Raw genomic sequence first — 23,055 nt, forward strand, 5'->3', positions numbered from 1 at the left:
TGTCTCTCTCCCCCCCTCCCTCCCTCCCTCCCTCCCTCCCTCTGCTCCTCTCCCCCACTTCCGCTCTTTCTAAAATAAAAAGTAAAGGAAAAACTTAAAAAAATAAAAGCCATGGCTGACCAAGTATAATGTAGGAAAATCATTTCTTGTTACAGGCATTATCTATTCTTTTGCTAAAAGTAAAGCAATAAATGAATGTAAACTTGGCTTTGACAGAATAAACTTTTTTGAAAATAGTTTTTTTAGCATAGTTATTATGTAGGACTCAGCAAACATAAATTCAAAGTGCTGGGGGAAAGATAACATTTTAGCTTTGTTACAGAGCTTTCAAAACGAATCTGTTATTATTAAGATTACTGACAGGAAGGCACCCATCTGAATTATTGGGAGCACATCTTTTTAATATTTGCAGTATAAGACACTCTCTTAAGAGGTGAGAGAATATACAGCAAAGAACTGCATAGCTTAGATTGAAGTTTGCTGTTTGTGGAGACCCACTAAGTGAATCGCATTAACATTAGATATTAGCTGCTTGCCCCAAACGATTTGTGGTGGAAGAATAGAAAACAGTGTTTTGTTTTGTTTTTTCTTTTCCATTTTAGTCATAATTCTTCCTTGGATCTTTCTAGCCTCCTGCCTCACACAGTGTTCTAACACAATCTACTTACTGATCTTCTGGGACAGTATTCCTTCAACTTAAGAACCTTTTTCCTCTGCCTCAATTTTGAGAATTAGAATTTCTACCTGTTCTTCAAAGCCCAGCTGAAGAGCCCGCCATCCTGGCCTTTATAGATTACTCTAAAGATATGTGTGTGGGGGGTGGGGGGCAGTTTCTTGTAAATACTATTAAGAATAAATCCATCCATAAAAAAAAAAAAAAAAAGAATAAATCCATCCATAAGATAATTGTTGGATTTTATTTTTTAGAAAGCATTAAAAATTCAAGTCCAAGCCTCTAGATTGATAAATCTAGACAGAAATTTGATATAATCTTCCTCCTCATTCAAAGTAAGTTTAAGTGGTGAAGTTTGGGGAGGAAAATAAAAAATGATTTGAACCATTAGTTTTGATCTTTATAAATTCTTTTCTGATCTAAACCTGGTAGTGCTCCTGAGTATTTGCGAGTGTGGTACCTGCCTGCATTTGTACAGCTGCCCCAGGTAGACAGTGTTTCATGTGCAGATCACTGAACACACCTGACCTTGCTGTTTCTTTCCCTTTTGGTTGGAATCTAGCCAAATTGACAAATATTCTGGGCAAAGGACCACATTTCTGTGCTGGTCCCATGGCTGTTAGACCTGGCAGAACTGCCTTTCGTATCAAAATCAGGGTTGCCCCATCACCATTATTTCTTCAGCAATAATTGGATTGTTCTAACCCTTTGGGTAGAAACCGTATCTCACAGTCTTAACAGCACATAGTGCCAGAAATTGGTCGAGTGGTTCTGCATGAGCCTGGAGGTCCATTTTGGGTTCCAAGTATTTCTAGCTTTTAACTGTAAACAAAGTGTGCTTTTTTTTTTTTTTTTAATACAGTGCTTTTTTAAAAAATACTAATCTACTCAACTACATTAAAAACAATTTTCTAGGGGCGCCTGGGTGGCTCAGTCGGTTAAGTGGCCGACTTCGGCTCAGGTCACGATCTCACACTCCGTGAGTTCGAGCCCCGCGTCGGGCTCTGTGCTGACAGCTCGGAGCCTGGAGCATGTTTCAGATTCTGTGTCTCCCTCTCTCTGACCCTCCCCCATTCATGCTCTGTGTCTCTCTGTCTCAAAAATAAATAAACGTTAAAAAAAAATTTAAAAAACAAACAAAAAAAACAACCCAATTTTCTATTAAGGCCTTCCTATGATAAGTATGCCGAAGTGCTTGTTAGTTGAATAGTAACAATTTGGTGCCATCTTATGGTCATAAAGAAAATACTGTAATGCCTTGACCATTTGTTCTTTTTCATCAAGTCTGCATTTTAAAAGCACAATATGAGGGGCGCCTGGGTGGCGCAGTCGGTTAAGCGTCCGACTTCAGCCAGGTCACGATCTCGCGGTCCGTGAGTTCGAGCCCCGCGTCAGGCTCTGGGCTGATGGCCCGGAGCCTGGAGCCTGTTTCCGATTCTGTGTCTCCCTCTCTCTCTGCCCCTCCCCCGTTCATGCTCTGTCTCTCTCTGTCCCAAAAATAAATAAACGTTGAAAAAAAAATTAAAAAAAAAAAAATAAAAGCACAATATGAAACAACTTATGTGAGTCTGCCAAAATATTATCTTTGGAGCTATTTATACAGACCCCAACCAAATAGATGATTGTAAAAAATGTTTGCTTGATAGGAAAGCATGACAGACTTTATATTTAAGCATTATTAGATCAATTGTAGGGAGTTATAATTGAATATATTTTCATGTTTCTCATATTCATCAGTATGGTTATATAATAGGATTGCCTTAGAATTTATGACTGTCTTTATATAGGGAGCAGGTCTGGATGGCCCATGAATTAGCCAGTGTGTTACAAATTAGGGAAACAGTTTATTTTAATCTTTGCCTAAGTCACCCACATGGGCTGTTGATTTAGTTTGGAGTTGACAAACTAAATCAGTCTGCTGTTGGATTTGTAAATAAAGATTTATTGGAACACAGTTATATACATTCATTTATGCATTATTTATCACTGCTTCATGCTACAACAGAAGTGAGTAGTTGTAACAGAGACCATATGGCTCACTAAACCTAGAGTATTTACTTTCCGGCCCTTTATAGAAAAAGGCTGCCTATTCATATAGATATTCAAAAAGAGGCAAATAGGCCTATGCACTGCATTCATTGGACTAGCAAGGAAGTGGCGTCAATTTTCTCTACCTTCTAACCTCTAACAGGATATTATCTCTGGGATGGATGAACTTGATAGCAAATTTGATGTTACTGACTCCTGAGTCTCCATCAAGGCTCCTATGTGGAGGAAGTCAGAGTCTTAGTCTGTTCTCAGAACATCATCATCAACAGGGAGGATGTGCCCACTGTAATCAGTCCCACCTCAGCACCAAGTCTCCTTGTTCTTATGATGATTGGGTAGAAAGTTCTGATCTGTTGTCCCATCTGAGTTGTGCTCTTCATCACACACACAAGTGGGGACTTCCTTCTCATTGGTTGTTTCTTCCTAACACATACACAGAAACAAGCTTAATTTGAGTAGACTTTTGTATATCATCCTGCTAGGGAAGACGAATTTTATTAATGGTAGAAACCAAAATATCCTTGTCAGCGCAGTATTAGAGGAAAATGCACACACTCATTTTCTCAGAACAGAACGTTCCAAACCAAAATATATTTGCATAGTATTTATCATATTTTGAAGGTAAAATTATAATATTTCTTAGTGGATTCCTCTGAAAGGTCAGACTTACCACTTTATGAAATAGATTATGGTTATTATAATAGGGTCAGTTTCTTTAGTTCATCTTTTAAAACACAGTTCATACATCTTATACCTTGAAGGGCTACAGTACTTTGTGATTGGAAACTTAGGTTTGTGGACATCACCATTCTCAGATTTCAACAACAAAGGCTCCCACCCCACCCCCATTTTTACCTCTTGTTTTCCATAGTTTCTTGGGACAAGATAAGGCAACGTCAGAATCTTGCTCTCTTTTTTTTTTTTTTTTAATGTTTTTATTTACTTTTGAGACAGAGAGAGAGCATGAGCAGGGGAGGGGCAGAGAAAGAGGTAGACACAGAATCTAAAGCAGGCTCCAGGCTCTGAGCTGTCAACACAGAGCCTAATGCGAGGCTCGAACTCATGGATTGTGAGATCATGACCTGAGCTGAAGTCAGATGCTTAACTGACTGAGCCACCTAGGCGCCCCCAGAATCTTGCTCTCTTGATGCCATCCTTCCTAGAGGCATCAACTACTGCCTCTCTCTGATCATAAAAGAGCACAACATATTCACTGGGGGTGTTTTTACATAGAGGAGGAAGAAAATAGTTTATAATCTCAACACCCAAAGACTTTAATGTAGGCTTCAGACATAGATCCAGCTGCCCAGCAGATGTTTTCACTTAAGTGCCTAAAACTTAACATATCCACAACAGAACCCCTGGCTCCCTAATTCCCAACTACATCTCACCCTACACAAATGAATCACAACTGGATAGGAAATAGGAAAACAGAGAGGTTCCTGCCAGTATTTTATGAAGGCACAAAAATGTTGTATAACCATAGCAATTTTAGCATAATAATTTTACCATATAATTTATAGCATTTCTCATTGACACATTTATTTATTTTTTATTTTTATTAAAAAAAATTTTTTTAAGGTTTTTAAATTTATTTTTGAGACAGAGAGAGACAGAGCATGAGCAGGGGAGGAGCAGAGAGAGAGCGAGACACAGAAACTGAAGCAGGCTTCAGGCTCTGAGCTGTCAGCACAGAGCCCGAAGTGGGGCTCGAACCCACCAATTGCGAGATCATGACCTGAGCTGAAGTCGGACTCCCAACCGAGCCACCCAGGCACCCCTCATTGATACATTTATAAACACCGTTTTTTCAGAGTGATGTTAGTAAGTATTCACTCAAAAAAACTCCCACATGAGAGCAAGTTCTTCTAAAGGTGGATTAATCCACATATAACCCCTCCGTATCATTGAATATAGTTTATTATTCTGTATCCATGTTAGCAAGCATTGAGACACTGGAAAGGAGACTTTCTGTTTTCCCTATCAACATCCTTTGATTTATCCCCCCATAATGTGTAACACACATGAATCAGACAGAAGTTATGGGGAGGGTAATGCCCAGTTCGACATATAGCAGTTCTCCTGGAAGAAACAGCACCTCAGTTCATCCTCCAAAAAGCAGCAATTATATGAAAAAACACAGTGGAAAAGATTTCCTAATCTTGTATGCTAGATCACATTGGCTTAATTTTTTCACAGTCAAATGTTTCAGTCTTCCAAATTATCAAAATTCCAATATTAATACATTCTGATCAGTTTTTTGTTTTTTGTTTTTTTTACAAAAATATTCCTAGGTGTTTCCTGATCCTGACGACAGTGAATTGTATTGTACAAAGAAATCTCCCAAGTGTCTCCAAAGTCATAAGGAGAAAATTATTTGTTAAAATATGTGTATATGTATGTGTGTATACATATATGTACACATATAAATATTGAGAGAATTATTTATCTATTTTAACCAGATATCTAAAATGTTATCAAGACTAGGTAGGAATAAAAGTGATTGCATGTGTATTATAACACATTCCTGTGAAGTTTGATTTTTCTTTCTGAAAACTAGATCCTATGAAACAAGCTAGAAATTCTTTTCCATGTATTACCTCATTCATCTATTTTCCCCTCTTAACAGACTGATACATGGCCTGGTGCAGTCATGCCTTTGAATTTTAAAACATTCTTCCTCAGCATGAGGTCCTCATCTTAGAATTTTTATAGTTGAATGAACTTGAATTTTAGCATATTTCAGACCTGGAGAGAAATGCCAAAGCAGCTTACCGTTTTATTCAGAAAGCTGTTGCTGAAAGTGGGGAGGCATCTTTTTAATAATCTTTATAAAATAAATAGTATTTAATTTCAAGTAGATACAAGGTGCAGAATCATTTTCAGCTGTCTTGACTGAAATGCATCAATGTAAGACATGCAGTAAATACCAAGTACCCTATGTCCACCTCACTAAAAATACAAGGTCACTATATTTGGAGTCAGATACTAAAAGGACAGAGTTTGTCCTTTTAGGGAAGTGAAATTGCTTCTCTTGGTCTTGGAGGTGACTGCTTTCCAGGGGCTCCTCTGGGTTCATGGTGTGCCAGCCAGCCAAGTACCATGTACTAGGGAGTGATGGTACCCAGTGAAGTCTGGAAATCTCACTGAGAGGGGGAAATTGACTTTGGCCTCCTTAGGATTATGGGGTAAGTCATATCTGCTATTCATTTTTTCCTGTCTTTACACATAGTTTTAAAACCGAGTATATTTCAAATTCGGTTTCAAAAACAATATAGAAAATTCCTCGATAGCAAGAAAAAAGCGCAGGAAGGGCACAAATACCCGTAGGGATCGTTGTTCCTTCTGGTCTTTCCCCCCTGTTTTCTGAGGTTGAGTGAGCTTGGCTGCTTATTCACATTCTCTTGGCACTTCTCTTTTTAGTTTGGCTTCAGCCTAACATCTCTGCTGAAGTTGCTGTTTTCACGTTCTTGCCCTTCTCACCATATTTGATAGTGGTGACCTCCTTGCCTCTGCAGAATTTCTGCCATTATCTCTGGCAGCCATTGGTCTCATGGTGGTGATCTTTCTGCTCAGCCCTCTCTCACTCCTGCCCAGAGCCCTTGCTTTGCTGTTGGTTTTCTTGTGTGGATGTAACAATAATGGCTATCATTTACTACTGTTGTTAGTGTCAGGCACTGTGCTTAGTAATTTAAAAGTACATGTCATTTTATCTTTATGGACACTTGAAAGTATTCTGATTCCCATTTTATAGATAGGGTAACTGAGGCATAGTTCTTCATTTATTTTATGCACAGAGGAAGAAAAGATAATTCCAAGATCTTTCTAGCTATAAAGGTCTTTATCTTCTAAAATCATAATTAATTTGAATTATAAATACAAACTTAAATCTTAAAATTAATTTGAATTTTTTGTCATGATCAATCATCATGAAATGCCTTTAGGGTTTATATTTACAGGATACATACATTAAACTTTCTAGGTCCAGGTATCTTAAAAAGGGGTTGTACCAATAAAGTTCAAGTATAATTTTATCACAACTAGACACAGAACATGGTTATATTATAGTGTTTTTCTTCCAACGTTACTCCTAAGATTTACTCATTTAAAAAAGCTGTCCAGAGTTCCTTTCATACTTAAACTGGTAACTGAAGACTTACATTTCCAAAGCCTCGGGTGAGCTTTGATTAGCTAGAATTGAATCAGAAAGAGCAAGACCTAAAGACATGATTAAAAACAGGGAACAAATTTTCCAAGTGGAACGTGGAATGTATAACATTCTGCTTCTACAGAGGTGTTTCCATTGCCCCTGCATCTCCTCTGAATTACATCCCTGTCTCTTAAAGCCAAGCTCAGAAGCCAAAGCTGAGAATCTTATGACTTAACCTCTCCTCATCTTGATGACTCCTGTCTCTTTATCGTAGCATTCAGTTTCACTTTGCCATTTTGTAGTTGACAGATTGCTCCATAAAATGTTCTTGTTATTTCATTGTATGTTGTCTCACCAAACAGCTTGCACAAGCATGACTTTGGGGATCAGGTTCTATATCGTATTTCTTTGGTAAACCCCTCAGATACCCTGTGGAGTGCTTATGACCTCTCATTTCATACATCCAAGATAAGATATATAATGGGGCGGGGTAATGCCTTAATTCTCAGAGAGTAAGAGTCGATGGACATTATTAGATTTTAACTCCTTTACTGGAAGGCTGGGTGGATAATTTTAAGTAAATGGCCCTGATTATAATGGCTAGAGAAGGGAACCTGACTTCTTAGGTCTACTGAAGGAGGGCCCCTTTGCTTGAAAAACTCCTTTTAATGAAAGAAAAAGATGAATGATATAATTAAGTTGACTTGTAATTAAACTCTGTAGCCTATACACTGTTCGGTTGGGTACCTATCAAACTATTTATTTGCCAAAGTGGAGGTAGAAATAGTCTTTCATGCAAGGTTGGTTGTTTGCAAAGGCAGGGTTGATGATAAAGCCAGGAAATAGGACATTCATACTGGTCTAACTTCTAGATTGGCCCCCAACTGCAGGAATCAAGAAAAAGAATTTTGATACAACAAAGGACTTAATATGCTTGTAATTACTTAGATGTGCCTAGATCTAGTTGTTGGAAAAGCATGTATCAATAATAGAGCATGTGACTGCTTTTTTGATTATTCTGTGAAGAATCAGCTCTTTAGAGACATAAAAACCACCTTAGTACAGAGCCCCATGCACTCCTCCTAAAATAAACAAAAATTTTATTTCAAGAACTCTTTATTTGAAACAGAAGCCAGTCTTTAGGGTTGAAAACTTTAGGAACAAATAAGACTGTGTTTTTGTCTTTTATAAATGGCTAAAGCCAGCAAACACTTGGAAAGTGTGTATAGAACACTGGCTGATGCTAGGCGTACTCCCCTAAGAGTATGGTTCTCACTAGGGAAGTGGAAAGACTTGTTTGCCAGATGTTAGGAACTGAATATAGGCCTGTTCAACATGGCAGCTTAAAACTGTGTTTAGGGTTCTTACTGATGGAATGTACCCAGTGAGACAGTACAGAACAAAGGAAAAACACAATTTGTATGCATAGAAATAAAATAAAGGTTGGGAATACACCTTCAGATCTCTAGATCTTGCCCAATTAGATTGATTCCACTTGCTTGTTTATTTTCAAGTTCTTTATTTGGAACTGGCCAGCACTTTCCCAATTCTATCGGTAGTTGTAATTTTAGCAGCCTCTAGTGTGTTCCAGAGCGGTGCCTTTCAAAGTCTTTTGACTGCAATCCACAGTAAGAAATACATTTTGTACAACCATTTAATATATGATATGCATGCCTAATGATTTCCACTTAAAAAATACTGGTTATGACTCATTGGTTTCATATCCCATTAATAGGTCAATAATTGCAGTATAAAAAAATGGCCTAAGATTCTGGTATTGTTGCATATATCACTAATATTTTAATTTCTTCATAGTGTTTCCTCCTTCTCCTCTAGATCTAGGAGCTCAGGATGCTATTTCTTAATTTGTTGGAGCCATTACAATTTCAACTTCTGCTTTAAAACCTGGAGCACATAAAATGTTCCTCAAGCCTGCCATGGGTCTCATTTTCCTAGTACTTAAAGGTGTTTACTTTCTGTCTGGCATCCTCAACTTCTCTCTTCTAAGGCTCAGATCTTTCAGTATAAAGGATGAAGAGGAAACATTTGGGAAAAAAATGTTTTGAAATGATAATAACCCAGCTTCTGCTTATGGGAAATAATTGAAGCAGAACTTATATTCTTTTTGAAAACATAGCTGGCTGAGTTGCTGCAATGTAAAGGCTATAGACTTATTAACTTCCTAAAACGGAATGAGAAGTACAAACATGCTTTCAAGTGTGTTTAAGAAAATACAGAAATTTCTTAAATCAGATTGTATTTATTAAAAACAGAATACAAAATACCCTCGAATTCAAAGATCGCCTCTTACAATGTTTATCCCCTAACAGATGAGTTGTAAAGAAAAAAGTTAATCATTTGAAGGGAGGTAATCAAAGTTTTAAGAATTACACATCTGGGGGTGCCTGGCTGGCTCAGTCAGTAGAGCATCTGGGACTCTTGATCCCAGGGTTGTGAGTTCAAGCCCCACATTAGGTGTGCGGCCTACTTTAAAAAAAAAAGAAAAAACTGTACATCTTGTTGCAGACCGAGTTTATTCAAGCTCTGAGAGCTCAATATGTTCTTCCAAGTTTTCAACCGTTAGTAGCCCAAACCGATTGCTTCCCTCGTACCAGCATTTAGTGTCTGAGGTGGTTCCCACTCTGTTCTTTGACCAGCTGGTACCTTGTTTCTTTTGCCTTTTTTTTTTTGAATTTGATTTACCCTTTGGTAGGAATAATTCGGCAGAGGCATATGACCTTGTGGCATTGAACAGATGTTCATAAAGTTGCTTCGCCTCAGGGCACATGCTCAGGAGACTTTCTACAGAAGTCGATGTTAGCAGTTGTCGGCACAGTCCGTGTACCAGGCTTCCACTGTACAGTCTGTCTCAAGGGAGAGGAAAAGAGTGTTGTTAAAGCATACGTTCAGTGGAGAACTTTGCTCATTAACATGGCTTTAACAAGTGCAGCTAAACACTTAGCTCTTCAATACAATTAGTACTAAAATTACTTAAAAACCTGTTCCTTGAAGGAAGGAACTGAGTTGTTAGTACAAATTTGGCTGGTGATATTTAAAAACTCTTTGTCAACAAATGAGATAGATGCCTGCTGGTTCTGCAACCAGCTGAAAGTTGAGCAGGCCTCTTACCACTTCAAAGAAAAGGAATTAAAAATGTCTGATAAACCAAATGGGCAGTCTGCTGAAATATGAGAAAATTTAGTGGCATCGTTTGCAAGCTCACTGATTCACCTGCACTGAGAATCTACTGCAGGAATGTAAGATGTGGTTACAAATGTAATACATAACTTACTGCCAGAGTTGATCCACTGGTGCCTTAGCAACTAATGCAGAACCATCATTTAATCAGTGTAAGACCATCATTTAAAAAGCTTTAGTAAAGCTGAGATGCAAAAACAGTCCTGCTGAAATCATTATGAAGAGAACGGTTTGGTCTTGTTTTTTCCCCTGTTTTGTCATAAAGGGACTTGTGGTAGCTAGAGAGGATCCAGTCTAGAATGACCTCAATTATTTAATGAAAGGCACAAAAAAGACAAATAAAAATAAATAAATAAAATGGAAAGGCATAAAGAATCCATAGGTCAAAGGCTAGTTAATCTTATTGGGTGGAAGGTTCTAGGGTTGACTCAGATTATCAGGTCCAGAGATGTATTAACACTATTTACTGCTAGGAAGCTTTATACCTTAAAACACTTAAAAGTCACACCAGCAGATTTTATATGCCTCCAAACATACATCATTCATTTATTTGACAAATATTTGAGTTTTTCCTAAATGCTAGGCACTGGGGCTACAAAAGTAAATAGCTAAGTGCCTTCCTCACAGAGCTTCCATTCAAGTGGAGAGAGACAAAGTGTGTCTCCAATCTCCACTCCATTTGCTAACAATCTCCCCTTTATTCTTCCTCTCTCCCTCCCTCTGGGATCTCCTGGATGTCCAATCCACTGAACGTAGTACCCACACCCTACTGCTATCCTTTCTTTCTTACCAGCTTAAACTCCATACTCAAACATGATAATCCCTTCCTGGCATACAGGCTGCCTCTCCTTTCTTCATACTCACCTGGCAAAGCAAAAACCCTAAATAAAGTCCACTTAAGTGTCTAGGAGTCATCTTATTAGAATAAAAGCTCCATGACAGCAGAGATTAAAAAGAAATATTTTGTTCACTACACCCTACCACAGAGTAGGCATTTAATAAATATTTGAACAAGTGTATGAACAGTATGCCACGTGTTAAGAAATGCAATTACAAAAATCCAAAAGAGTAATAGGACTACAGTGACTGGAAGTAGAGAGTAATATTCCAGGAGGATAATCAGAAAGAGGCTTTATAAAGTGATACTTGATCAAAGGCCTGAGAGAAATGAAGGAAAGAGTTCTATCCTACCAACAACTGCCTCTTTTTTTACTTTAAGGGACGGGCTTTTTAATCTTTGATCTAATCATGGCAATTTTCTTTGGGAATATGGACAAAAATTTATATGTTTCCAGCTCTTCAGCTCTAATAGCGATCCAAGACCAATTATACTAAGATTAATTTTTAGAAGTTTATTTGCTTTAAGTATAAATAAAAGTATTTACTTCTGTGTGCAGCCATCTGAACTAGTTTCCCGTGGTGCTTACCGAGTTAGGTCTGGTTCCGGGAGAGGAGCGGACAGCAGCTGATTGAGATACATCCCCATCTGCAGACAGCACTGCCACTGACAGAAGATGTGAGCTGTGTCTAAGTCCAGTCTCGTGCCCGGCCGTGTCTGCTCCTTCACTCTCTGGAACTCTTCATACAACATCCTAGCACCATCCTCCCGCAGATCTTCCTTATCTAGACAAAGAAACAACCCGAGGGCAGTATTTCCAAAAACACTGTATAGCTTGTAATTTTCTCTCTCTATAAAACTTTGAATTCCATAAAGAAAAAAATTACTTTAAATAACCAAAATGCTTTTCTCTTCTGGCTCTTTACTATTTTAACGTCAATGTAAAAGCCTTGCTGTATACATTGAAATATTTATACTGAAATGCCTTTTTAATGACAACCTAACTTCATTCAACCCTAAATTATTTATTTTTTTCCTTAAAATAGTATCTCTGACTTAAAATACATCTGCTTCTGAACTCTCCAAACCCAAAATCTGTCTCTCTGAAAAATACAAATTACTATTAAATAGCCTTCTCTTCACTGTTCTCGTTCACTAAGTTTCCTTCCATGGAGACCCGCCCCTTGCTATAGTGCACTTACACAGCCTGTGTTCAAAGCACACTTTAACCTCTGCTTTATGGGAGGAAAACAAAAGCATGACTGACTCGAGACTATGGCAAATCATCTACTTCACGTAGCGGAGGTTAAGAGGCAAGAAGCAACAAGCCTAGGCAATGAGGAGTGCTGTTTGCGTTCAGCTGTAAGCTCCTGCAGGTTTGAGTAGGGGCGTGCAAAATGATGTTGGACCAACTTGAAAGTAATAAAAAGGAGGCCCACCTTTTACGCATTAGCGAGCAGCAAGGCACTGAGCCTGCCTGGGTGCAGGGTCCACAATTCCTAAAAGAAAAGAAACAGACCCTTGACGTGCCCCTTCTGTTGGACTCAGGTAAAAAATTAATAGGCTTGTGCTCGGAGAATGTTCTTAAACTACAGTATTATTCAATAGGTGGAAATACCCTAAAGTTGTGTTTTCACTAGTAGTGGGCGTTAACTCATTCAGTTGGCTCTTATAAGAAGAGTCGCTTCTGACAACTGTTCTCACACTTGGGGTGTCCTGGAGTCTGTACCAGTTCACTCTTTCCTTTAATGTGTTTTAAAAAGTAAACTCCAGTGTAGCACTGTCCAACAGAACTCTCAGCAATGACGGAAGTGTTTTGTGTCTCTGCTGTCCAATTCAGTAGCCTCTAGCCATATGTGGCTACTGAGCACTTCAAATGTGGCCAAGAAGCTGAAGTTTTCATTTAAAGAGCCACACATGGCTAATGGCCATTAGATTAGATATCAGACAGCATAGATTAGATATCAGACAGCACTGTTCTGGGTGTGGTGATTGTTATATGTGTTTAGATAAGGAGTTACAGCATTCATAATCTTTTAAAGGGAATAATTCTATTAAAGAATTGAAGTGCTCCAAGACATCAGCATTTATTTCACCTGATACTTACATGCAGCTGAAACTACCTTAAAGGGTATTTCTCTAACAGAAAAAAAAGTTACTATTTCTGTCGTCACTAACACACTAATTGAAACTTACAGTGGAGAAAAAGTAAAACAATGGCACAAGCACGAATATTTACTATGGCTGTAGGAATTCAGAAGCTTCACCGATGGACAATTTTACATAAATTTCTAGTGATGATCTTGCCACTGTATTGATGCTCGGGAATAGGGATAGGGTACATGGAGTCCAGAATGTAACTGTCTTGCCACTGTATTGATGCTCGGGAATAGGGATAGGGTACATGGAGTCCAGAATGTAACTGGCACGTTACACATGCACACTTCGCGTGGGATGAGGCAGTAGCAGCATACCTTCACTGCTGTGCCCTTGGAGTCAAGCACTCCAGCACTGAGCCTGGCACACAGAAGTGCTCAAAAACATCTGCCAGTGAATGAATGATATTTTGGTGGCTCCACCCCTAAGTTCTGAATACAACCGATGGGAGTAAACAACGAAGAATATTTTTGTTTGTTTCTTTAAACTTGCAATTATATGCAAGCAATGTGCAAAACTTTCCTCCTGGAATTTCCAGATACCTACCAGGGCTGTTGATTATGACATGCAAGGGCCCCATCAGCATCCCTAGCAGTAAGGCCTGCAGGTGATGTAGCTTTGCCTTGGCCTCTGTGTGCTGCAACCAGTAGCAACTGACTGAAACAAGCAACTTCAATGAAGAAGGGATTGGCTCCAGGATGGTCTGTTTCACCTTCAGGGTTTCTAACAGAAGTATCTGCCTTTTGGCCAAGGAGAGCTGAAAATACATACCGAACATCCCGCAAGTTACTTTGGGGAATGTCTCCCCCCCGCCCCGCCCCACCCCAAGTATAAAGAGACTTTAGTGCAGATGAATTGCTCTGTCAGTTTCTTACCTTCCTGTGGAAAGAAAGAAATTAGCCACACTCAAAGCATTTAAAACACTGGGTGCTTAATAAATACGGTTGAATGGATATATTGTGTACTCCCACTACACGGCCCTTGCTCATGTCACTCCACCCTCCATGTAGGCTGGTGAACATCTTCAGTGCATGTCACTTGGGAAGCTTAAAAATTTCAGTCCTCAGGTCCCACACCCTGAATTTTGATTCAGTAAATGTGAGAGCAACCAAGGAATCTGCATTTGAACTATTCTGCGTTGAGAGACAAAGATCTATACTCAACCCTATTCTTAACTGCCAGTGACTACGGAGGCCCTACCTTCTTCACGATGCCATTTCTGATCACCTCTGGAAGGCAAACTTAGATTATATGCACCCTCTGTGGCATATCATACAGCCTTCTATTTGTTTGGGTCTTGTCTCATGTCCCTACCCAGTTGAATGTTTTATTTTGTCTTTTTGTTTTTCTACACAGGGATTGTTCCAGGGTGGCTGCTTGTAGGTGAGAGGTATATTCAAGGGAGATGGGAATATTTAAGGACTACCTGCATTGTGCTTGCACTAACACACCCCATTCACTTCTCCATGCGTTAGAGTACACTTCAAATAAAAGGGAGTTAACAGCTATGAGGGGTTTGGGCTTCTTGAAATAACTTTACCTTAATGAATCTTAAGAACCATAAGGACCTTCTAGGTCACACACTTAAATAAATAAGGAAATTTGTACTATTAACAGGGCACCTTCAGGAGGACTTTACCACCAAACTTTAAGAAAGAAAAAACGGGGCGCCTGGGTGGCTCAGTTGTTGAGCGTCCAACTTCAACTCAGGTCATGATCTCGTGGTTCATGAGTTCAAGCCCCACGTCCAGCTCTGTGCTGACAGCTCAGAGCCTGGAACCTGCGTTAGAGTCTGTGTCTCCCTCTTTCTCCACCCCTCCTCTGCTCATGCTGTCTCTCTCTGTCTCAAAAATGAATAAACACTAAAAAATTAAAAAAAAAGAAAAAAGAAAGAAAAAAAACTGGTGTTCCTAGTGTCTGCATGCAGCCAGAAAAGGATTTCTTTCTTAACTTTATGTAAGGATGAGACACATTTCTCAGTACCTAAAACCTAGTTTGTAGTCAAATCAGTGTGTTGACAGCTGGGAATGGACATGGCAACCTGAAATAAAACATCATAATTGATAAAATAGTTTCACCATCGATGCATGAAAGCATTAAATATAATTTATAAAACTCATTTTAAACTTTTGATACTGTGATAAAACTTTTTTTTTTTTTTGAGAGCGTGAGTGTGGGGGGGGCGGGTAGGCAGAGACAGTGAGGGGGAGACAGAATCTTGAGGCTCCATGCTGTTGGCACAGAGCCCAACATGGGGCTCCAACCCACAAAGCCTTGTGATCATGATCTGAGCGGACTCAGAGGTGGACGTTTAACTGACTGAACCACAGTATCACCCCGATACTGTGATAAACTTTTTAAAATTAGAAATATGCAAGATGCTTTACAGTCTAAGCCATCACTCTTACGGGAAATAGCAAGTACTTAAAACAAAAACTTTATGATCTCAACTGGTAGGAAAATACACCAAGTAAAGCTAAAAAAATACATGAATTCTTTTCTGACATATAATGCTTAAATTATTGAATTGTCTACAATTCAATTACAAATTACAATTTTTATGAACAAAGTAGGGTTTGGGCTTTGACTTTAGAAATGTTCTGTTTCTCATTAACTGTACAGCATTGGGCAAGTTTCTGAGCTTTTCTATCATCAATCTGATTATCTGTAAATGGGCATTACAGTGAATTACACAAGATGTTTCATGGAACCCACCAGTTCTTAGCCCCTTCCAAAAGAGGAATGACTCTGCTCACAGCCCTGAAATTTGGTTAGGTTTTAGCCCAGTGACAACTTCCCCTTACCCCAGAGGGGAAGGAAAGCACAAGCCGGTAGAAGAAGATCCCACAGAGAAGCAGAGACACCCAGAGAGAGGCTGGTCGTGGCGCTTACTCCCAAAGAAAGACCCACTTGCATCTCTCCTTATAATTAGCCTCTCATTGGTTACCTTGAATGGATCTCTATCCACTGCAGCTAATAACCAAATGAAAACCCTATCCTATGTGGTTACTGTGAGAAATAAGTATAAAGTTGCTATTACAACCGTTGGCACAAAGCAGATAAAGTATTATTACTGCCTCATGTTAAGAAAAACAAAACGACTAGAGAACTATCACAAGATTTCTCTTATACCTGCATTTGTCTTTGGAATCACATTTGCACTTGATACCATTTTGAATTATCCTGGGCTATAGGCGCCTGGGTGGCTCAGTCGTTTTAGTGTCTGTTGATTTCGGCTCAGGTTGTGATCTCATGGTTCGTGCTTTAAGCTCCACGTTGGGGTCCAGGCTGACGGCATGGAGCCTGCTTCGGATTCTCTCCCTCTTTCTCTCTCTCTCTCTCTGCCCCTCCCCCACTCATATCCTCTCTCTCTCTCTCTCTCTCTCTCTCTCTCTAAGAAACTTAAAAAAAAAAAAGAATTGGGGTGCCTGAGTAGTTTAGTTGGTTGAGTGGTACAACTCTTGATTTCAGCTCAGGTCATGATCTCATGGTTAGTGAGTTCGAGACCTGCGTCAGGCTCTGTGTTGACAGTGTAGAGCCCGCTTGGGATTCTCTCACTGTCCCTCTATCTCTGCCTCTCTCCTGCTCTCAAAAATAAATAAGAAAAAAGAATTATCATGGGTTAATTAGAGCTAGCAACACTGAACTAAGTACAGGATTGATTAGTTTATGCCTAGGAAAAGCTGAAAGATACGACCACAAAGAAAGTGAACCAGACTTTCACCCTACTTTGAATACAGGCAAGTGATGAGAACACTTGTCATCTCCACTTAGCAAAGAGTATAATCGGCATGTTACACTCATGGACTCAGCTGGATTTTCTTTCATATGAGGGAAAAAGTGCCTTGATCCTATGTTGCACCATACACAAAAAAATCAATTGTAGATAGACTGTAGATCTAAATATGAAAGACAAAAAAACTGTCATGACCTTGGAGTAGGTAATAATTTTTTAAGTAGGTTATAGAAGTGATAACTATAAATAACAAAAATTTAAATTGGACTCTATTAAGATTCTGTTCATCAAAACATACTCCAGTGAAAAGACAACCTACACTATGCAAGAGTCTGTTCACAATACATATTATTTGACAAAGGACACATATATAGAAATAAGCAAAAAGCCAACAGAAAAATGGGCAAAAGACCTTGAACAGAAACTTCTATAACAGAGTATCCACGTGTCCAACGGATACATAAAAGGTGCTCACATAAGTCATCAGAGAAATACAAATTAACACCCACCAAATTGGTTAAAATGATGCCACTATCCAACCATCAGAATAGCTAAAAAAAAAAAAAAAATTTTCTTAAGGATAAAAAATACCAGGTGTCAGCAAGGGTGTAAAGTAAGAGGAACTTTCATAAGCTGCTGGTGGGAATACTAAATGGTTAAACCACCTTGCCAGACCTTTGACAACGTATCTTGTAAACTAAACATGCATACCCCACGACCTAGCAATTCCACTCTTAGTAGTATCTGCAACAGATAGAGTATCCATATTTTCAAGAAATGATGTGCACTAGCATGTTCATAGCACTATTCATAATTGCCCAAACTGCAAACTACCCAAATGCCCATCACCTGCAACATGGAAAGATCAATTGTGGTAAATTCCCACAATGTGGTAACATGGCAATGAGAAATAAGTGATCTGCAGCTACTCACAGTGATCTAAACCTCACGAACTTTGAATAAAAGAAGCTAGATGAAAGGATTCACATTACAGGATTCCATATCTATAAAAATATAAAAACAGTTAAAACTATTCAGTGTTATTACAGGTCCGGAGAGCGATTACAGGGGGTGGGAGAGGGGGTACTGGAAATGGACATTAGGGAAAGCTGCTGGGATGCTGATAATGAGTCTTCATCTGGACATTCTCTACATGGAAGTGTCAAGTTGGTGACAATTCATCAAGCTCTACACTCATCTGTATACTTCGCTGTGTGTTCGTACTCAGGGAGGAAGACTTTTCGGAGTGGTGCATACGTTCGTTATTTTCATTGCAAGGATGGATTCACAGACGTAAACATACATCAAACTCATCAAAGTGCACACTTTAAACATGGGCCCTTCACTGTACATCGTTTTTCAATAGAGCCATAAAAAGTTTTAGAAAAACTCTCCACAGCACCATTTATGTTGTGAGGAGAAATGTAATTGCAACAAACGTCACCCTTTAGAATTCTGCTAATTTCAATTTTATTGCTGTGGGTAAAGTTTTAACAAATCCCTTCTGTTTGGAATTTGACTTATGCTCAACGTTCTAGTTCTGAAACCCTAGAAATGTGATAAAGTTAGCTGTGTTACTTAGCATGGTAAAAAGGACTCTTGTAAAACTGCAACTAGATTTGAACTATAAATGAACCATAAACACCAGATGGGGACATCATATCTTGGGGCTTCCCTGAGTGCAGTGACTTGTAATTAGGCACGGCCCTTGAGGGGCATAGCTCGGAAACTATGTTTATGGAATTGTTCGAAGAAAGGAGTGGGGAAAGGAGGCCAGTGAGACTTTTTCTTTCTTTAAGTGAGATATAATTCACATATTGTAACATTCACCCTTTCAAGGTGGTTTTAGTATATTTATAAGCTTGTGCAACCATCACTAATTCCAGAACATTTTGGCACCCCAAAAAGAAACCCTGTTCCCCTTAGTAGTCATTCCCCATTGCCAAGGAGGCTCTGGTATCCAGCTAATATGGATGTCATTTCCTCCTGCCTGAGCTGGTGCTAATGGGGAGAGTAGAGAGGTTATTCTCTGTTCAGCACTGTAGGCCCGGGATTGGCATTACTGACATTTTGGGCTGGATAATTCCTTGTTGTGGGCAGCTGTCTTGTGCATTTTAAGATGTTTAGCAGCATTCTTGGCCTCTCCCACTAGAGGCCAGTAGCAACACCCTCCCCCCCTCCAACCACCTAGGCAGTGATAATCAAAAGTGTCTCCAGACATTGCCAAATGCCCCCCGGGGAAGGTGGGGCAGGGTAAGGGGACAAAATCACCCCAGCGGAGAACCAGTGGTGTAGACTGTTCCAAAAAACTCCCACAGGAAAGAAAAGCTTCATTCAAACCTGCTGGGAAGCAATGGTTGCTATCCTATATCCTTGAGTAGACTGGTACCAGGAGTGGTCTGTGACAGTCTCATGAATCTGAATATTAGTTGGATTTAAGAAAACTCCCAATAGGGGTGCCTGAATGGTTCAGTCAGTTGAGCGCCCAACTTTTGATTTCAGCTCAGGTCAATGACCCCAGGATCATGGGATCGAGCCCCATGTCAGGCTCTGCATTGAACATGGAGCCTGCTTGGAATTCTCTCTCTCCCTCGGCCCCTCTTTCTGCTCGCACTCTCTCTCTCAAAAAACAAACAAACAAAAAAGAAAAAACTCCAAATAGGCCCTGCAATTGGTATTATAAATTTATCTGCATTTAATCTGTACATTTGTGTTAGCCTAAGCAGTTCCATATATATTTGCAATTTTCAATATATTTATGTAAACAAAAAAATAAACGCTTGGATCCATAATTTTTTTTTTTTTTACCTTCAAAAGGGGGTTGGTCTGAGTGTTACTCAGGTTTAAACAACACTGAATTAGGCAAAGAATCCTGTTTTCAATATCAAACTAATCATCATGAGGCCATAAACCTAATGCCTAAAAGAACAGGTCCTCATAGATAAAAATGAAAAATTAAGACCCAAGCGTATTAATCTTATTAGTTGAAATCTGATGCAGTCTAAGATATCAGCTACGCCTATGACAAATGCCTACCAACGCACACTGTTTTTGTAGCTCAGAATTTTTTCCTTTGCCTTTTTTTTTAAAGGCACACACCCCCAATTTATGAATAGCTAGTGTCAACAGAGTAGTAGTAATAACTGCACAGATAACAGACTACTGAAGTAGAGTGGAAATGGCAGATTGGGAGCTAAAAGACCTACGACTGGGTCCTAGCACTGCACCTCTCTGGCTGAGGTATCACACACTCACCTATTTTGAGTCCTAGCTTTCTCAGCTACAAACGGGGGGCGGGGGGAGTAGCAACCAACCTCATTTGTTTACATTACGAGAGATAGTATACATGAAAGCACGTTTTAACCCGTGAAGTACTTTACAAAAATGACATTAGTGTTACAAACGCTTACCTCAGTCAATTTGCTTAAATCAGAATAATCCTTGGGCAGTTCTACTGCATTAACAATTGATGTCTTGATATTTTTATTAATCCTTTCCACTTCACTGAAAGCTGGAGGCTGAGAAGGCAACGCATTCCAGGACACATTTTCCAGATGTGGGGAAGCATTCAAAAGAAGCCCATAGATGATTTGACGGATGGGCAGAGATATTCTGTGGGCATTTGGTTGCTGCATATTTTCCACCTGTGTGTGAAGAATGGTCCGTCTTAGCACCAAAGCGTCGCTGATGAAAGGAGATAGCTGGCCTTTGGCCAATGCCACTAATATCCATTCTGGTAAATCCAGATTCAAGGCGGCAGGACAGGCATAAGTACCATACTGGAAGAAGTCCTGCAACTTCACCTGGGATTGCTGGTATTCTTCCATGGAACAGCAGAGAATTTCCTTCACATTTTCTCGATCCTTTTTTGGGAGATATTTCAGAACGTTATCTAGTGCTTCGGTAGGGTTGGCAAAATGAGATAACCAATTCAGAAGTCCCAAAACTCGGTGGTGTCTCCTCCCCTTTGAACTGGTAGCTCCAAGAGGCAGACAGACTTTACTTAAGAATGTGTCCATGATGGGTAGATTGATATGATCATTTCCACACAGCACCGCAAAGAGAGGTAAGAGAGCTTTATTCATATTGCTGAAGTGACGGCAGAGCGCGTCAATGGAAAAGCATTTGGCAGGGATATAGCAGTCTCCTGTGCCTTTGATAGTGCTCACATTTCTCCACTGAAAGCTATTCAGTGGGCAAAACCCAGTTTTTAGGTCAAAAATGCAAAAGTCACTATCTGACGATAACACAGGGCAATTCCAATGATTAGCCAGTGTCATAATGTCCCGATCTGCTTCTGAAAAGCACTGGACAAAACACACCTGTAGCTTGATTAAAACCTGTATGAACACTTCCCGGATGAGTAAGGGACACACATACCCACCCCCACCAACAGAAAGGGAATGAGCCATCTGGATCTTCTCTCTGGCTCGATCCTTTAAAGTTTTAAGCTTTTTATCTGAAATGTCACATCCTCCGTCTAACACAACATATGGACAGATATTACAAGCAAACAGTGATTCAAAGAATTTTTGTACAACATCTGCAAAAGAGTCATAGTCCCCTCCATATCGAAGTTCCAAGTTTGAGTTGAAGCAAAGCCGGTGGAAGAGAGCATAGCCGTCAATGACAATTTTTGTGTCCCGCACCTTCAAATCAGTGAAGAACTCATTACTATGATCTTCTACAAAACTCATTAGTCCTCGGATACCCATGATGACTGAAGAACTGCCTAATTAAAACAACGGAACACACTTTCAACTGGTGCTCTTTACTGGGGACCAAGTTATCATTCCCAGCACCACAAACCAACAGCAAATGTCACGAACAGCTCTTTAACCAATATATTAGGTATCAGCATCTCAATTCTTACCTAGATGCTCAGGCACCACTGGCTAGCTGAGTTCATTTTCATTCTCTTTTGTTTTCCCCGTATGTTACAAGGCACAAGTGCAATGGTTTCATGGACTTTAACCTATGGATAGAGACGGGGGGCTCTAAAAGAGAATCCATTAAAGTCCATTACTGACAGACTAATAGAGACTACCGTGGACTTTGATATTGAGATAGATAGCCGTTACCGTCTTCCAACAAAGAATATTTTTGTGGGGTCAAGATAAAAAGTCCTAAGCTATAAAAATGATACCCTCTTCGATCTCATAATTAATAAATCAGGGAGCACAAGACTTCAGTTAACTAAAGTGTGTAGGGTCAATGATACGGATCCAGTTTTTCTTTTCTGACAGTCAGGGTCTGGGAATTTCTTTTAGGCCTTGGCTTGTGGTCCCATCTTAATTGGCAATGTTTTGAGTAAGGACAATTACTGCTTCATGCCTGGAAGAACTTAAAACTCTCCAGTTTCACCTTAACCAGAGGCTCTTTTCATGTTCTCATCTTTGCATTTTCTGGCTCAGTACCAAGAATATCGTTCCCCATCTGGCTACCTGAAGTCATAGGGTGTGTATTACTAGTATTTCCTTTGGCCTCACGCTCCAATACGGCTCAGCATGGCATGGTTACCGATTCTGTCTTTATTTAAAATAATGAGATTTTGTCAGTCATGTATTTCTTTTGCATTATTTTTGACGTTTAAATACACTGCATTAAAATATATGTATCTGGATCACAGACTTCGGGGGCACCTCTTTGCATTCTGCGCCCAATTCAATTCACCCCAGTTTTGGCCCTTCCTTATCCAGTATAGTAGTCATTTATTTATAAGTGGGTCTTGTGAAATACATGCGAACAGAGGGAGGCCGTGTCAACTCATCCTAAACTAATTACAGGACCTTGCAATAGCTGTTGAACAAATGCTTGCTGGATGGGAGAAAGGCGCACAAAACGTTTGCTGTAAGTCGTCAAACACAGGCTTCCGTACATTACGCCACCCCAGCCCTTACAACCCGCTACCCGGACCAGCGGCAGAGCCCACCTGCACGGTCCTCCCAGAGGACCAGCCCCTCCACTAAAAGACTGCAGGAGCCAAGGGAGTCCTGGAAACGCCTGCACGTGAGAGTCCAACCTCAAGAGCGGGAACCGGAAGCCTCCGCGTATGACGTCACTGGGAAGCTCGGTTCCATGAAGCCAGTGGTGCCACACCGCGCCGGGGAAACAGGTGCTCCCGGGCCCCGAAACGTCAGGTCGCTAAGGAAGGCCGGGAAGTAATCTCCGAAATGGCCGCTGTCATGTTAGTGAAGCCGGGCGGGTCGGGCCTCTTCCCCTTTCCCCGCCCATTTGGGTCGATGCACACTTCC

At 39.9% G+C, this 23,055-nt stretch overlaps 2 protein-coding genes across 8 annotated transcripts in view; one reads left to right on the forward strand and one right to left on the reverse strand.

Moving 5' to 3' along the window:
- ATP2C1 (ATPase secretory pathway Ca2+ transporting 1) overlaps nucleotides 1-12,055 on the forward strand; it is a 177,215-nt gene extending 165,160 nt beyond the window's left edge. For 4 of the 6 annotated variants that reach the window (XM_040480173.1, XM_040480171.1, XM_040480176.1 and 1 more), the window contains one exon: nucleotides 11,506-12,055. In XM_040480173.1, coding sequence (XP_040336107.1) covers nucleotides 11,506-11,601 — 96 coding nt within the window. In that variant the 3' untranslated portion in view covers nucleotides 11,602-12,055. Of the gene's footprint in view, nucleotides 1-11,467 lie in introns of all 6 variants that reach the window. The other 2 variants (XM_040480172.1, XM_040480174.1) reach the window with 1 other exon arrangement.
- Nucleotides 11,585-22,991, reverse strand: ASTE1 (asteroid structure-specific endonuclease 1). 2 transcript variants are annotated; one of them, XM_040480187.1, is made up of 5 exons: nucleotides 22,734-22,991; nucleotides 20,212-21,533; nucleotides 13,612-13,822; nucleotides 12,348-12,407; nucleotides 11,585-11,693 (listed from the first exon to the last, which is right to left on the reverse strand). In XM_040480187.1, the coding sequence occupies exons 2-4, from the start codon at nucleotides 21,514-21,516 to the stop codon at nucleotides 12,358-12,360; spliced, it is 1,566 nt and encodes a 521-aa protein (XP_040336121.1). In that variant the 5' UTR covers nucleotides 21,517-21,533; nucleotides 22,734-22,991; the 3' UTR covers nucleotides 11,585-11,693; nucleotides 12,348-12,357. The 2 variants fall into 2 exon arrangements, 1 of the variants encoding a protein (XP_040336121.1); XR_005792053.1 differs by lacking the exons at nucleotides 11,585-11,693; nucleotides 12,348-12,407 and adding an exon at nucleotides 17,735-17,805 and having other exon boundaries at nucleotides 13,710-13,822.
- Nucleotides 22,992-23,055: the final 64 nt, after the last annotated feature.

The sequence above is a fragment of the Herpailurus yagouaroundi genome, unplaced genomic scaffold (genome assembly GCF_014898765.1).
Source record: "Herpailurus yagouaroundi ecotype Mexico unplaced genomic scaffold, PumYag 159, whole genome shotgun sequence".
Taxonomy (NCBI): domain Eukaryota; kingdom Metazoa; phylum Chordata; class Mammalia; order Carnivora; family Felidae; genus Herpailurus; species Herpailurus yagouaroundi.